The sequence below is a fragment of the Bufo gargarizans genome, chromosome 4, assembly GCF_014858855.1.
Source record: "Bufo gargarizans isolate SCDJY-AF-19 chromosome 4, ASM1485885v1, whole genome shotgun sequence".
Classification (NCBI taxonomy): domain Eukaryota; kingdom Metazoa; phylum Chordata; class Amphibia; order Anura; family Bufonidae; genus Bufo; species Bufo gargarizans.
Genome location: NC_058083.1, coordinates 323,986,418 through 324,004,073, shown reverse-complemented (window position 1 = coordinate 324,004,073; position 17,656 = coordinate 323,986,418). Strand labels below are relative to the sequence as shown.

Sequence of the window (17,656 nt, the reverse complement as noted above, 5' to 3'; positions counted from 1 at the left end):
CTGCGACTTCACCCCACTGACGCCAGGTTTAAAGTTGTGGCGGGCATGGGCTGGCAGGCCAGTCTCAATTACCATTTTCTACGCCTGTTTCAGGCATAGAGAAAGGTCTAAATGTAAGACAGCTCGGAAGCTGTCTTACATATAGAACTGGCGCCTCTTCATAACTTTGGTGGATCCTAAAACGCTGGTCTTAATAAATGTGCCTCTTTATTTCTATTTTGCACTATTTTCAGATTTCTGAAAGGATATTGCAGTCTGGTTTCTATGGCTATGTCTAGGGACATGGATCTTTTGTAATTGTCTCTCTTTTGTTTAACTTTTATAGCAGGAGAAAAACATCTGGTATAGATCGAATATAGTAATATAAAAGGTGTATATTTCCTTAAAAGATATAAATAAATGCATGTCCTTGGGCATAGCCATGGCAATGAGAATACTAATGTCCATTCATATAGCCACACGCATATTAGTAAAAATGTTAAAGTAACGCTTTAGTCCCCCCCCTTCCCCCATAAATGAATAGTACAAGTGCACATAATAAACTTTGTAATATCAGAGATTGATGTTTCCTTCTACAATGATCATGCTCCTTTCCTTAAAAGTTATGGCTCTTTGAAGGTGGGGAGGTAAAAACTGGAAAAAAATTGTCTGGGACATTAGAGGGTTAAAGAGGGCTGTTCGCATTTCCCTTGCAATAACAATTATTATTATTATGCTATTTTGTATTGTTCCTCTGTTATCCCTGCTAGCAGTTTATGAATTAATGGCCAGCAGTTTGCAATATGTTACCAGTTGGGTTGTGCTCCTGCACAGTCTGACACTTTCATCACTGATTTAGATAATGTCAATAATATTAGACTATGCAGGGACCCCCCCCCCAACTGGTAACATCCTGACTGACCCTTATGGCAATTTATTCATAAACTACTAATAGAAATAATAGAGAAATAACACAACATAGAGTCATAAGAAAAGATGCCCCAGAATTGTTATTGCATAGGGAGTACAAGTAGTTACTAAAACAGACCTGTCGGGAGAGGTGCTACAAACTTAACAGCTGTAGTAAATAAAAAAATAGTTTATAACCCCTTTTAATAATGGGATGTATATTACATATGACTCAAATCCTTTTGCATCTTATTACTTTGTACCCTGCAGGTCGGAATGTTTAAAATCCATCCAGAAATCCCAGAAACAATGTCGGCGGAGGCAAAGGCCTTTCTTTTGAATTGTTTTGAGCCTGACCCTGTGAAACGTGCCACTGCTCCTGAGCTGCTTATGGATGAATTCTTAAAAGTTTCAATGAAAAAACGGAAGTCCAATCTTAAGCTGTTAGGTAACCAACAGACCTCAAAAACTCTCATCTCTTTACTACCTTACACTCAGCTCCAGTAACAGGCAGATGTGTGAATGGGCACTGCCTGTTACCAGAGCTGAGTGTAAGGTAGTAGAGAGATGAGCGCTGATTTAAAGTTAAAGTTACTGTAGGATACGGATTACAGTTTATAAATGTATACTCCTGTGGGCGGTGTAGAGTAGCGCAGAACAGTCAGAGCAGAACGAGCTGTGACTTCTATTGCGGCCAGAGCGGTGCCCCCAGCAAGAGTGCGCTCTACGCGGTGGCCTACCTTGCTTATGGGTGGCGCCGGCCCTGCATGTACCTAACATAAAAAGGCACTCGCCTTCTATTTGCTGATCCATTCCAGCGCCGTCTGACTTATTCTAGTCCCTAGCGTGTAAAAATTCGGATAGGGTCACATGCACCACTGTGGCCAAACATTGGCCTTAGCGGTGACGTGATCCAACAGTGACTTGCCGCTTGGGACATGCCACTGGTCAGGACAGTGATTGATTAATCAGATACTTTATCCAAAGTACAAAAGGTAGCCTTGCCAACGTTTTTCACCATGGGCCAGTCGAAGTTAACTCCATTTAAGAAAGTCTGTCTGATGTTTACATGTTGAACTGACTTACTTAAGTGGATGCACAGGATTGTACAGCCAGCTCCACATTTATGATAGGATCCATGTTGAATGAATTATGGTATGTACAATCCATTCTCTTACAATTCATGTTTCTTTTTTCTCTCCTCACAGCTATTTCTCCTGGATCAACGGGTAAGACTTGGGTTCATCAGTCTTTACTATATTCACTGTGTATAATTAATAAAAATTTAAACTAGTCTAGCGTTAGGCTACCCTTACGTTTTTTGACATTTTCAGGTATATACAGTTTAGGCCTAAGTTTTATATCTACGTTGGGGGAAAAGGATGCAAAAGAGTTGTAAACTGGGCATTTCCATCCTGCAAAGTTCAGCAAAAAAAGTATAGGCTGTTTTTTTGTTTGTTTTTTTATAGTGGATCTCTATGATGACGGATGCCACTGTACGGCATCTGTAGGAGGCATCCCTTTAATGTATATGTTACACGCAAGACAAAAATGTGATGTGAACCCAGCCTTACTATCACTCAGACTATGAGACAACTGTGGTAGTGATTTTCCCAGTCAGTTCTTTGTAGTTGTTACTACCATCCGACCCACCTCCAACCGTTCCCCAGATGTGTGAATGGGCATTAGTATGCTTATTTGATACAGATAAACAGTCAGTAGTCAACTGTGCACATAGAGGACATTTTGTATGTGTACAGCAGAACATTAGGGCTATCCGGGTGAGCACGCTCATTTTACAGTACAGCTGTTGACATAATGGCTGTTGACATGAATTATTTAATATTTTTATATTTCATCTTTTTGTGCACGTAGACTGGGTAATATCTTCTGATTGATCCAAAATAAACAAGTTGTCAAAATTATTGTTGCATGTGAATAGACCTTTAGCCTGGGTTTAAGGCCCTTATATACAGTGTTCATTTTAGGACATGGTCAGATATCATAGTCAAGTATCAGAATAATGCCAGTGTGACACCTGACTCTGATTTTGATATTTGACTCTGACATCTGAGTTTGACTTATCGTCTTAATGACTTTTCTCTTCTCACTAATCAGTGTCAAATTGACTTTTAGTCTTATGGTACTTTTAATATGCTCCATCACATAGATAAAGAAAATCTTTTAGTTTGGTGTCTGAAGCTATAGCTCAGAGGTTTACACATTTCCCTTGCATGCAGTGTTTTTAGGTTCAAAACCCCTATTAGTCTTTAAAAAATTGACATTTTATTGAGCCCTAGAAAATAGACAAATTCAAATGATGTGTGACCCCCGATGTCTGACTTTTCTCTTCTCACTAGTCAGCGCCGCATTGAATTTTAGCTTCATTGTACTTTTAATCTGCTCCATCATATAGATGAAGAAAATCTCAGAGGCTGCTGTCTGAAGCTGTAGCTCAATGGTTTAGATGCTTGCCTTGCATGCAGTGTTCTTGGATTCAAAACCCCTATTAGTCTTTAAAGAAAATGTACATTTTATTGAGCCCTAGAAAAAGAGACTTTTAGGTTTACTGTGTATTTGTCTTTTGAATCACATAGCTAGAGAAAATCACTACCAAACAGTAAGTAGACCTGGTGGGTTATCTGACGCTCATGCACCTACTAATGGACATGAAAAAAATACAGCTTGGATTTTTCTTTTTTACATAAAACATATGACAAAGAGTACTAAAAGTAGTCCTTTTTTATTTTATTAACCCCTTAGGGACACAGCCTTTTTACACCTTAGGACCAGGCCATTTTTTGAAAATCTGACCAGTGTCACTTTAAGTGCTGATAACTTTAAAACGCTTTGACTTATCCAGGCCATTCTGAGATTGTTTTTTCGTCACATATTGTACTTCATGACACTGGTAAAATAAAGTTAAAAAAAATAATTTTTTTTGCATAAAAAAAAGTCAAATTTACCAAAAATTGGGAAAAATTAGCCCCAAAAATTGTGATGACCCCCAAAATAGTAATACCCCCAAAAATTGTGATGACTTAACATTCCCCATATGTCTACTTCATGTTTGAATTATTTTGGGAATGATATTTTATTTTTTGGGGATGTTACAAGGCTTAGAAGTTTAGAAGCAAATCTTGAAATTTTTCAGAAATTTACAAAAACCCAATTTTTAAGGACCACTACAGCTCTGAAGTCACTTTGCGAGGCTTACATAATAGAAACCACCCAAAAATGACCCCATTCTATAAACTACACCCATCAAGGTATTCAAAACTGATTTTACAAACTTTGTTAACCCTTTAGGTGTTGCACAAGAGTTATTGGCAAATGGGGATGAAATTTGAGAATTTCATTTTATTGCCTAATTTTCCATTTTAACCCATTTTTTCCACTAACAAAGCAAGGGTTAACAGCCAAACAAGACTGTATCTTTATTGCCCTGACTCTGCCGTTTACAGAAACACCCCATATGTGGCCGTAAACTACTGTACGGCCACACAGCGGGGCGTAGAGTGAAAGGTGCGCCGTATGGTTTTTGGAAGCCAGATTTTGCTGGACTGGTTTTTTGACACCATGTCCCATTTGAAGCCCCCTGATGCACCCCTAGAGTAGAAACTCCATAAAAGTGACCCCATCTAAGAAACTACACCCCTCAAGGTATTCAAAACTGATTTTACAAACTTTGTTAACCCTTTAGGTGTTGCACAAGATTTAATAGAAAATAGAGATACAATTTCAAAATTTCACTTTTTTGGCAGATTTTCAATTTTAATATTTTTTTTCCAGTTACAAAGCAAGGGTTAACAGCCAAACAAAACTCATTATTTCTGGCCCTGATTCTGTAGTTTACAGAAACACCTCATATGTGGTCGTAAACCGCTGTTCGGGCACACGGCAGGGCGCAGAAGGAAAGGAATGCCATACGGTTTTTGGAAGGCAGATTTTGCTGGACTGTTTTTTTTGACACCATGTCCCATTTGAAGCCCCCCTGATGCACCCCTAGAGTAGAAACTCCAAAAAAGTGACCACATTTTAGAAACTACAGGATAGGGTGGCAGTTTTGTTGGTACAAGTTTAGGGTACATATGATTTTTGGTTGCTCTATATTACACTTTTTGTGCGGCAAGGTAACAAGAAATTGCTTTTTTGGCACCGTTTTTTTTTTTTTTGTTATTTACACCATTCATCTGACAGGTTAGATCATGTGGTAATTTTATAGAGCAGGTTGTCACGGACGCGGTGATACCCAATATGTATACAATTCTTTTTATTTATGTACGTTTTACACAATAATTTCATTTTTAAAACAAAAAAAATGTTTTAGTGTCTCCATAGTCTAAGAGCCATAGTTTTTTAAATTTTTGGGCGATTATCTTAAGTAGGGTCTCATTTTTTGTGGGATGAGATGACGGTTTGATTGGCACTATTTTGGGGTGCTCATGACTTTTTGATTGCTTGCTATTACACTTTTTGTGACAGAAGATGACAAAAAATGGCTTTTTTTACACAGTTTTTATTTTTATTTTTTTACGGTGGTCATCTAAGGGGTTAGGTCATGTGATATTTTTATAGAGCCGGTGAATACGGACGCGGCGATACCTAATATGTATACTTTTTTTTATTTATGTAAGTTTTACACAATGATTTCATTTTTGAAACAAAAGAAATCATGTTTTAGTGTTTCCATAGTGTAAGAGCCATAACTTTTTCAGTTTTTGGGCGATTATCTTGGGTAGGGTATGATTTTTGCGGGATGAGATAACGGTTTGATTGTTACAATTTTGGCATAGATGCGACTGTTTTGATCACTTTTATTACCTTTTTTGGGAAGTAAGGTGGGCAAAATTCCAATTTCATCATAGTTTTTAATTTTTAATTTTTATGGCGTTCACCGTTCGGGTAAAGTAACATTACCGTTTTATAGATCAGGTCGTTACGGACGCGGCGATACCAAACATGTGTAGGGAATTTAATTTTTTTCATTTTTAATCAGTGATAAATGTGTTTTTTGATTTTTACTTTATTTTTCACTTTTTTCACTTTTTTTTTGACCCAGACCCACTTGGTTCTTGAAGATCCAGTGGGTCTGATGTCTGCATAATACAGTACAGTACAATATATAGTACTATACTGTATTTTACACTTTGTCTGAACAGATCTATGCCTTTCAGCACAGATCTGTTCAGCACCATGGACAGCAGGACGCCTGAGAAGGCGTCCTGTTGCCATGGGAACCTTCCCCGTCTGCTCAGTAGTGGCCAGAACTGCGCAGACGGGGAAGGGTAAGGACGGGGCTTGGGGGGGCTGCCTGGAAGCTCTCTCCCTCTCCATTCGGGGGACTGCAAAGGCACAGCAGCCCCCCGATGGGAGAGGGAGGGAGCTCCCTCTTACTGTTAACCTTTTCCATACAGCGGTCCGTACGGACCGCTGTATGGAAAGGGTTAAACGGCTGACATCGCATCACCGATGTCAGCCGTTTATACCAGGGTGCCAGCAATGTGCTGGCACCCTGGTATACCCACTAGACGCCAACGATTACGCAATGGGAGGCGGGCGGGGGATCGCGATCCCGCCTACCGCACCGCTCGCCTCCCGCATCGCCCGCACCGCCCGCAACCCTCCCCCTGCACCTCCCACCGGGCAAAAATCACTAAGGGGTGCAGGGGGGGGGGGGGATACAGATGCACTTTAGGAATACTAAAGTTTCTGATCCCCGCAGTCAGGGACCGCGGGGATCAGAAACTGCAGAAATCGCAGGTCTGAATTGACCTGCGGTTTGCCGCGATCGCCGACATGGGGGGGTCACGGGACCCCCCCGCGCATTTAGCCTAGGTGCCTGCTCAATGATTTGAGCAGGCACCGGGTTCCGATCACTGCCAGCCGCACGGCAGTGATCGAAAATGCACAGGGCGTACATGTACGCCCTGTGTCCTTAAGTACCAGGGCACAAGGGCGTACCTGTACGCCCTGTGTCCTTAAGGGGTTAAAGAGTATATGGGCACCATTATAGTAAGGGGAGGCACTCATTTACTGTAGCTTCATCTATTTTATTTTTAAAGACTGAAGGGGGTTTTGAACTCAAGAACACTGCATGCAAGGCAAGCATCTAAGCTTCAAACAGCAAACTGAAGACAATAAGTCAAACTCAGATGTCAAATATCAAAGTCAGGGTCAGGTATCACACTGCCATTATTCTGATACTTGACTATGATATCTGACCATGTCCTAAAATGAACACTGTACTTATATATTGCAGTGATTAGTCATTCATCAATGTCTGCAGCACATCTTTCCAAACAGGGTGTAGGACTGATACTACACAAACTGTTTGTATAAGGTAGTGTACAAAGCCTTTTAATCAGTATCCGCTATGGCTAGGCTTAGGCACATGTTAGGGTGCCCTCACAAGTGGCTGAACTTTCCGCGACAAAATCTGCAGGTGCACATTTTACAAAGCTGTAGATTATGTTGCATATTTTGTTGCAGTTTTTTCGGCAACGGGATAGGATGGGTATTTTATTTGTGAATTATGTTACGGATTTCTGTGCAGATTACACTTCCATTGAGATTAATGGAGACATTCAGCTACATGAAATTTGCAGCTGAACATTATTTGCACTCTGTTCCACTGCAGAATTAATATTCTGCAGCACAACAGAACACAGGTATTGCACTTCATCACGAATACCGTAGATTATGTTGCAGAAAATTCTGCAGCGTGTGAGGTCATCCGTAAAGGACCTTTGACACATAAACCGCTGTTGAACGTCAATCTAAATTGGTGTACCTAGATGTACAATTGATCTACCAAAAGGTGATTACATTGAGAATATTTTACTAAACTGGACAAAAATGTTTCCAATTCTAGAAAAGTATGTCTGTTATGTAGACTTTTACAGTGCATTTTATTCAGTGACCCCTTTCTATTGTAAGGTATTTTGAGTTAATCAGTATACTCTATCCAAACTTATACAATATTTGTTGATTGGTAAGGTTTGTGAGTGCTTGTCTTTCTTGTGCAGATTATATGAGGAGTATATCATTGCCTGTGCCAGTGATGATGGAAGATGCAAGTAGTAGTAGTGAATATGGATCAGTATCTCCAGATACAGACCTGAGATCAGAACCTTTCATCTTCACATCAAGAACTAAATCTTGTGTTGAAAGAGAGGATAAAGTCAAAAGAGGTTTTTTCCTTGGGTGAGTTTTTGTTTCCAATGTTTTTGACTTTGTGATTTGATTTCCCACTCCTCATTTTTTTTATATACTTGAGAAGTGTTATCTTTTTGTTAAAAGTTACAACAAAACCCAAAGTGACAGTCTGTGGATTTTTAGGAGGCCATATTTTCACAAAATCAAAAGTAACAGATTAAGTTTAGCAGTTATTTTTACTTCCCTAGCTATTGCCATCTTTGAGTTGTGCACATTATTTATTGTCACTTTTGATCTAGGACCCATTTACATCAGCAGATGATAATTTCCACATAAAATGTGTCACCGATCAGATAAGAAACAAGCTTGTTTGTTGGGTGGTCTGTCTTTTCTATGGTGCATTAAATCATCCTTTGCCAGCAGCACATTGTTTAGTGTGTAAATGGGGATCTGCTGCCGATATATAATGAATCTGTATGGGGATTAACAATCGAATTAGCGATTGTTCATCCCCATACAGAGGTTATGATTGCTGAATACGAATGCAGTTTTAACTAGGGAACAAAACTAATCAACACTTACCACATTAAGGGCCCTTTACACGGGCTGAGAATCCGCCAGATAATCACTGAGTGTTCATAGGAACACTGGTTAACGATTATTTGGTGGTATAAAAGTGCCACCAATTACCCGATAAACGAGCGTTTCACTGACTTGTGCAGACGTCTAAATCGTTGCTTGCCAGCAGCAGATTCTGCTCTGTAAACACGCTCTGCTGCCGGCAAACAAGAAGTCTGTATGGGGAAGAACAATGGCATTAGCCATTGCTCCTCCCCATACTGTGGAGGAGATCACTACATGTAAATACAGCGGTCTACTTCACTGACAAGCAGCAGATTGTCAGGAAAGAATACTTCCTTCCTGACAATCATCTGCTGAATTGTCCCATCTAAAGTGACCTTTACTGATAAATAGTTGCGCTTATTGCTGTCATCCTTGCAGAACTCTGAACTGAAACAAGACATAAAATGCAAATATCTTCAAAGAGAATCTGTCCCAGTGACCTACCTATCGAAATATTTGCATACACATATCCGTGGTTCACCTGGTTAACACTCTGTTTTTCTTTTGTTGATCTGATTCTCCATTGCCAAGTTATGATACTTTTTCTAAATATGCAAATGAGGCCTTTGGTGCAATGAGGGTGTTACCATTACTCTTGTTGCACCCAAGCTCTGCTTCTTTCTGTGGTCAGCCCCTCCCTCGCTACTTTGCCACTGCCTGGCCCTATCAATGAAAGCAGCCAGGGAGGAGCTGGCCACAAAAAGGAGCAAGGCATGGGTGCAACAAGAGCAATGGTGTTGCTCTCATTGCACCAAAGGCCTAATTTGCATATTAAGAAAAAGTATCATAACTCCGGAACAGAGCCTCAGATCAGCAAAAGAAAACAGTTTTTTTCATCAGGTGAACCACAGCTATGTGTCTATAAAAACAGATTCCCTTTAAGTAATTGAAATCTTTTTACCAAACGCAGGCCACTGCCTTAATATGTAGAAGCACTTAAAAGGGTTGTCCTCTTTTAATATTGATGACCTATTCTCTGGATAGGTCATTAATATCAGATTGGCGGGGGTCCGGCTCTCGGCACTCCTGCTGATCAGCTGTTTAAAGAGCAGGCAGCTCTCATACGAGCACTGCCTTCCCTGCTGTTTACATCCTGCTTGCCGCAGCAATTGCAGTGGTGTAATTACAAATATGGCGTCCCCATTCACTTCTATGTAGTATTCACTTGAACAGACAGAGCCGTACTATAGAAGTGAATGGGGACCCCATACTTTTACACCTGGTCACCACTGCAATTGATGTGGCAAGCAAGTAAATAGATCAGAGAACACAGTGCTCGTATGTGCACTGCCTTCTCTTCAAACAGCCGAAGATAGGTCATCAATAGTAAAAAGCGGACAACCCCTTTAAAGGGCAGTAATCTCAAACCAGCAATACCAAAATAGTGAGCGAGTGAAGGGACCATATATGCGAATGCTATGCATTTACTCGCTGGTGCCAGAGCCTTATGCCATCTGAGATGTCCATATTTTTGTATTTATTTCCCCCATGAATAACATTAAGTTATTAATATTAGAATTCCAGATGAACTTTTTGAAGATCACAGTGCTCCTCCATCACCGGAGGAAAGAGATTCTGGATTCTTCATGTTGAAGAAGGACAGTGAACGAAGAGCTACACTGCATCGGATACTGACTGAAGATCAAGATACTGTTGTTAAAAACCTGATGAAAGCTCTTGATCAGGTAACTTGATGAATAGTTACTCCAAGGAGTCCACATCTTCTTGAGATTTACATAAGAGCTAAGGAAACTTTGGTCATGGAGTGTTTGTACTCTAGGTATCCAGCAGCAATAGTTCCCAATGTGTTCCCTCTCTCTCTCTTTTTTATCTTGCCTTCAGCAAAAAGAATCTGTTGTGTGGTGTTTTTCCCTGTAATTTGTTATCAATGATCCTGATCCTCTAAGGCTACTTTCACACTAGCGTTCAGAGCGGATCCGTTCTGAACGGATCCGCTTATATAATGCAGACGGTGGCTCCGTTCAGAACGGATCCGTCTGCATTATATTGTATAAAATTTATTTATTATATTGTATAAAAGTGTGAAAGTAGCCTGAGCGGATCCGTCCAGACTTTTACATTGAAAGTCAATGGTGGACGGATCCTTTTGAAGATTGAGCCACAGTGTGTCATCTTCAAACGGATCCGTCCCCATTGACTTACATTGTAAGTCTGGACGGATCCGCACGGCCAGGCGGACACCCGAACGCTGCAAGCAGCGTTCAGGTGTCCGCCTGCTGAACGGAGCGGAGGCTGAACGCCGCCAGACTGATGCATTCTGAGCGGATCCGCGTCCACTCAGAATGCATTAGGGCTGGACGGAAGCGTTCGGGTCCGCTTGTGAGCCCCTTCAAACGGAGCTCACAAGCGGACAGCCGAACGCTAGTGTGAAAGTAGCCTAAATATATCATTAGACAGCAGAGATCATGTTATCTACAGAACCCTTTGAGTCTGTTTGTGCTACACTGTACTAAAAATGAAAAAAAAAAAAATCTGTTTTAGGGAACAGAAGAAACCAAATTAAAGTGGGAACATGTTACAACCCTAGTTACATGCTTACGAGACTTTGTGAGATCCACTGACCGGAAGATAATTGCTTCTACTCTTTCAAAACTCAAACTGGAGCTTGACTTTGACAGTCACGCCATTAGTCAAGTCCAAGTGGTGCTGTTTGGTTTCCAAGATGCGGTGAGTGGAAATATATTGATCATTGAGCTGGTTTACTTAATCCTAGAAATCCAAGGGTAACACTTAATTCATAACTAGTACTAGGGTTTTCCGAGATCAGGATATTGATTGCCAGATATGAACAGACCTCAGTACTTAAGGTACTATTACACCAGCAGATGTCATACAGATCACAATAAACGATCAAAGATTTAGCAATTCATTAACTATGTAAATTACGCTTATTATACACACATATAAAAGTTTGTACTTGTGATCGTTAATCGTTTGCTTTTAGATCATTCCTTGTTATTACATGTAAAGATGGGTGACAGATGCTTAGTCAAATGGCATGTATGAGATTGTTAGCGATGAACGGCTCCATGTTACACGAACGGATCAATTAATGAGGAGTGATAATTTTTTGTCATGATGGACGAGGAATGAGCAATTTGTCACTCGTCTTTGAATCGTTCATACTTATTACATCATACGATTCCAATAAATTTTTGCTTGCATGCATGGGAATCTGTACGATATTCACTCCATATAATAGGTCCTTTACACAGCCCCTTCAAACAGCTTATCAGGACATCAGTATTCTGATCCTGGAAAACTACTTTAACTATGTTTTCCATGGAGGTTATTTCATGGTCAGAAACAATAAAAAAAAATGTAATTACTCTGCTCCACCGATCTCCTGCTTGTAGCCTGCCGATAGTCTGCACTGACATCATTCTGTTCCTTCTGTGCCTTGTGTACCAGTAATTGTTCAACTAATGGAGCTGTATTAGGTCACTTTACAGTATGTAATGAGATTTTGTAGGCTTTCTATTTGACAAATTTATTATGTAAACTGTCTACCAACCAATTTTACATACATATTGTCAGCTTTGCGTAGATGTGAAGGATCAGTATAATGGTTTTCTGTGTAATCAGGTCAACAAAGTTCTTCGCAATCATAACATCAAGCCTCACTGGATGTTTGCTCTCGACAGTATCATTAGAAAGGCAGTGCAGACCGCCATCACCACATTAGTACCAGGTAATCCAGATTTCTACTCACATTTTGTGCAAAGTTCTGTCGTGCTCTATTTTATTATGTGACTGCTTTGCCAACCTTTGTACACGTGTGTGTGTGAATTTTTGGGCTTAAAGAGAACCATTCAGCCCTCCAGATGTGTTTTAGTAAATAGAGTACTCACATTCTTCATTAGAATAAATCAGAAGAACACATCCCCAACTGGGTTTACCAGTTAGGGATGTGTTCTGTAAAAAACAGATGTCCTGGCCACCCCGACCCAGGTTTCGCCACACTTTTTGAAAGCCCTTGAAAAAGCATGACCAAACCTGTTTCGGGCTTGCCAGGACACCTGGCTTTATATCATACATGTTTTATATAATATCCTGTAACTGTAATAAATATCCTTGGCTGAACCTAGTGTTGCAGTACTTCATTATCTTGGATCTTTTCTGGTTTGTCTCTGGGATGGATTACAGGAGGAGGAAACTAGGAAAGAGCGAGGCAACGCGGCCAGCTTGCAGTGATTGTCTGTGTGCTCGTGTGGAGAGGAGCGACTTGGTCTTCCCAGCTGCTTTGGATTTCTAGTTCGGGATATCAGCAGCACGAATCTAAATATCTGAACTTGTTCTTACACTGAGCAATCCTGATAGTGTAGGGATATAAGCCTTTGACAAGAGGAATGTTCACTCTGTTGTCAATGTATTCATAAATATTCAGGAGGAATAACATGGGAACAGCACAGTTCAGAGTTATTATAAAAGATGCTGCAACAATTATGCAGTAAAACAGACAAGTTGTTGGTTGGCAACATGCAGTTATGCAGTAAAACAGACAAGGCTGGTGGCTCATGTCCACTGCTGTCCCGGGCAAGCACAGGCATCTCTTCACTCTGCCTTTATGTATTGGGACTAGTGCTCAGTGAACTTCCTTTCAGCACTGCGAGAGTTCATCCTTTTTCTCCTGCCCCTGTCCAGGAGATAATTAATTTGCTGATCAGCCTCCCTAGTTAGCTGGGCTGTAGATCCACCTCCTTGCCTGAGCCTTGAGGTTTTCTAGTTGCTAGTAACCAGCAAAGGTGATCTCTTGTCTGAATACCCATGTACTGTACCTTGTCTGTCTACCGATTCTGCTCCTTGCCACATGCCCCAACCTCAGAATTGTGGAGGAGAAGTTCAGATCCCTGTATAGGGATTAAAGGGTGAATACCATGACAATGCCCTTAGGTTTACCCCATAGTCAAACTGGTTAGTTGTCACAGTGGGTCCACCCCCACTGTCTGTTACACAGGTCAGGAGTGATCACAGGTCCGGTGATGTGTTCTGTGTAAAGAGGTTTTCCAGGAGTTTAATATAGATGATGTATCCTCAGGATAGGTCATCAAAATCATATTGGTGGGGGTCCAGCTCCCAACACCATTGCCAATCAAATGTTTGAGGAGGCTACGGCCACCTCACAGCTTACCAAACATAGCATTGTCCATTTTATAGGGGCTGTGCTTGGTATTTCAGCTCAGCCCCATTTACTTGAGTGGGACTGAGCTGCACCTTGGCCACGTGACTGATGAACGTGACATCAATGGCCTAGGAAGAGGCCACAGCATTCACCAGAGCTCCGTGGCCTCTTCAAACAGCGGATCGGCAGATATGCCAGGAGTTGGCCCTATCTTGAGGACAGGTCATTGATATTAAAATCTTTGGCTAACACTTTAATGTATAGTGGCATATCTGTATGCAGATAATATGAACAGTAGAGCTTATCCATGTAAGCAAATTATAGTTCAGCTTTTAACAGTGGTGGTGCTTAGTTTTGCTGCTTGTCATTTGTGTCCAGAGCAGTAGAAAGATATTTCTATGACCTATCTATAATGGTCCATGGATATGAGGTTTTTGTTGGTGCACCCCACCAAAGTCTTGCGCCTGTGCTAGCTAGCACACCTTCCCAGACACCTTCAAGAGGTTTTTACCACTTCCCTACAGCGTTGTTACCTTTCTCACTTGGCCAAAACGTCATGATATTACAGCCGCAGAACTAATTGAATAAACTATGATTGAATTGCATCTACACACCTTGTGCTGAAGTCTAATTTACATGTTACCTATACTATAACTCATATCTTTCCTTGACTCTAGAACTGCGGCCACATTTTAGCATCACTTCTGAAAGTGACCCAGCAGACCAAGATGACCTTGAGGTGGAGGAAGACCCTAATGCCCTACCTACACAACAGACCAGTGAGGTGCCTAGTGCAGTGAATGATGATAATGTGCATACATCTGGAGTAAGCACCCTCAGTTCCACTGTGTCGCATGACTCTCAGAATGCTCAACGATCGCTTAGTATGCAACTGGGGAGACTAAAAATTGTGTCCAACAGGTAAGCAAGCTGTCTGTAATAAGATCTTATACAGGTCCTTCTAAAAAAAAATAGCATATTGTGATAAACATTAGACTTTCATATATTTTAGATTCATTACACACAACTGAAGTAGTTCAAGCCTTTTATTGTTTTAATATTGATGATTTTGGCATACAGCTCATAAAAACCCAAAATTCCTATCTCAAACAATTAGCATATTTCATCCGACCAATAAAAGAAAAGTGTTTTTAATACAAAAAAAGTCAACCTTCAAATAATTATGTTATGCACTCAATACTTGGTCGGGAATCCTTTTGCAGAAATGACTGCTTCAATGCGGCGTGGCATGGAGGCAATCAGCCTGTGGCACTGCTGAGGTGTTATGGAGGCCCAGGATGCTTCGATAGCGGCCTTAAGCTCATCCAGAGTGTTGGGTCTTGCGTTTCTCAACTTTCTCTTCCCAATATCCCACAGATTCACTATGGGGTTCAGGTCAGGAGAGTTGGCAGGCCAATTGAGCACAGTAATACCATGGTCAGTAAACCATTTACCAGTGGTTTTGGCACTGTGAGCAGGTGCCAGGTCGTGCTGAAAAATGAAATCTTCATCTCCATAAAGCTTTTCAGCAGATGGAAGCATGAAGTGCTCCAAAATCTCCTGATAGCTAGCTGCATTGACCCTGCCCTTGATAAAACACAGTGGACCAACACCAGCACCCCAGACCATCACTGACTGTGGGTACTTGACACTGGACTTCAGGCATTTTGGCATTTCCCTCTCCCCAGTCTTCCTCCAGACTCTGGCACCTTGATTTCCGAATGACATTTGCTTTCATCCGAAAAAAGTACTTTGGACCACTGAGCAACAGTCCAGTGCTGCTTCTCTGTAGCCCAGGTCAGGCGCTTCTGCCGCTGTTTCTGTTTCAAAAGTGGCTTGACCTGGGGAATGCGGCACCTGTAGCCCATTTCCTGCACACGCCTGTACATGGTGGCTCTGGATGTTTCTACTCCAGACTCGGTCCACTGCTTCCGCAGGTCCCCCAAGGTCTGGAATTGGTCCTTCTCCACAATCTTCCTCAGGGTCCGGTCACCTCTTCTCGTTGTGCAGCGTTTTCTGCCACACTTTTTCCTTCCCACAGACTTCCCACTGAGGTGCCTTGATACAGCACTCTGGGAACAGCCTATTCGTTCAGAAATTTCTTTCTGTGTCTTACCCTCTTGCTTGAGGGTGTCAATGATGGCCTTCTGGACAGCAGTCAGGTCGGCAGTCTTACCCATGATTGCGGTTTTGAGTAATGAACCAGGCTGGGAGTTTTTAAAAGCCTCAGGAATCTTTTGCAGGTGTTTAGAGTTACTTAGTTGATTCAGATGATTAGGTTAATAGCTCGTTTTTTCAGAAGGACCTGTATATGGAGCCTTTTAAGATCTGTTATTTTATTCACATTTGAAATAAATTATTGAAAACTAATGTCTATATGATATGATCTGTTGATGTAGGCTTCTAGAGGAACTGCTACAGAAAGAGAAGGAATTCCAAGTATTAATACGTCAGGCTATTGAAGAAAAGGACCAAGAAATCAAGCGGCTTCAGGAACGCTCAAAGCCAATAAGTAAGATGTGGTATAAAAAGAGAGGGAAGATTTATCATGCCTTTACTCCAGAATTTTGACTTTAAAAGGTTGCAAAATAGGGCTTTTGTAACTTTTTGCACTCGGTTGCGCAAAAATGTGTGACTTTTTGCTGTTTTACCCCACTCACTCCAGTTTTAAAATATTTATGTGATGTACACTGTCAGTGTCGGACTGGGGTACCTAGGGCCCACCAGTAAAATGTATTTTGGGGGCCCACTGTGTGGATACATTTGAATATAATAAATATTTTACGTTTTTTATATGAACATAGGCTGGTTGAGGTGCTGTACATTGAATATATGTATGTAGTGCAGTAAATCTAATGTGTTATGTGCCACTTGTGCAGGGGGTGGGAGACTAGGGCCCCACCTTGCTTAGGGGCCCACCGGGGGACTCCCCTGTACCCCTGTGGTCCATTCTGAGCCTGTACACTGTATACATTTAACAAGTGTAGTCTATGGGCATGAATTGGATTGGGTCTTCATTGTTTATTGTGCATCCTTTTAAAGGTCCCCATGAGTAACTATACTATAGAAAAATGGAATATAAGAACCAATTGTTCAAATTTTAACCCCTTAGTGACCAGCCTGTTTTGGGCCTTACTGACCAAGCGTTTTTAATCGTCGCGTTCCAAAAGCCATAACTTTTTTTTATTTTTCCACCTATATAGCTTTGAGGGCTTGTTTTTTGCGGGACAAGTTGTAGTTTTTAATGGCGCCATTTTGGGGTACACATAACTTTCTGATTAACTTTTATTGACTCTTTCTGGGAGGGAGATGGGAAAAACAGTAATACTGCCACTGCGTTTTTACGTTATAAATTTTACAGCGTTCATTTTTCTGTATAAAATAATATCTTTATTCTCTGGGTCAGTACAATTACAGAGAACTATACAAATACCTATATTTTTGTTTTACGTTTTACTACTTTTTATCAATAACCCCCCTACTTTTTTTTTTTTTTTTTTTTAAATGTTTTTGCATTGCCGCTTCCCAGGACCCATAACTTTTTTTTATTTTTATTTCTATGGAGTTGTGCAAGTGCTTGATTTTTGCGGGATGACTTGTATTTTTCATTAGTATCATTTTGGAGTAAATGGCGCTTTTTGATTTGCTTATTAGGTTTTTTCAGTGGCAACTAAGAATAAATTAGCAATAAGAATTATTAGCAGTTATTTTTTTACGGCGTTCATTGTAGGGGATAATTTATGTAGTCCGGGTCGTTACGGACACGTCAATACCAAACATATGGGGGAAATTATTTTTATTATGCTATTTTTTTTATTGAAAAGTGTATTTTCAATGGAAAAA

At 40.8% G+C, this 17,656-nt stretch overlaps 1 protein-coding gene across 1 annotated transcript in view; it reads left to right on the top strand.

Annotated features, from left to right (window-relative positions):
• MAP3K5 (mitogen-activated protein kinase kinase kinase 5) overlaps positions 1-17,656 on the top strand; it is a 185,903-nt gene that overhangs the window by 158,970 nt on the left and 9,277 nt on the right. The window contains exons 20-27 of the mRNA XM_044289658.1: positions 1,159-1,336; positions 2,097-2,117; positions 7,917-8,094; positions 10,187-10,355; positions 11,173-11,358; positions 12,277-12,382; positions 14,491-14,734; positions 16,213-16,325. Coding sequence (XP_044145593.1) covers positions 1,159-1,336; positions 2,097-2,117; positions 7,917-8,094; positions 10,187-10,355; positions 11,173-11,358; positions 12,277-12,382; positions 14,491-14,734; positions 16,213-16,325 — 1,195 coding nt within the window. The remainder of the gene's footprint in view (positions 1-1,158; positions 1,337-2,096; positions 2,118-7,916; positions 8,095-10,186; positions 10,356-11,172; positions 11,359-12,276; positions 12,383-14,490; positions 14,735-16,212; positions 16,326-17,656) is intronic.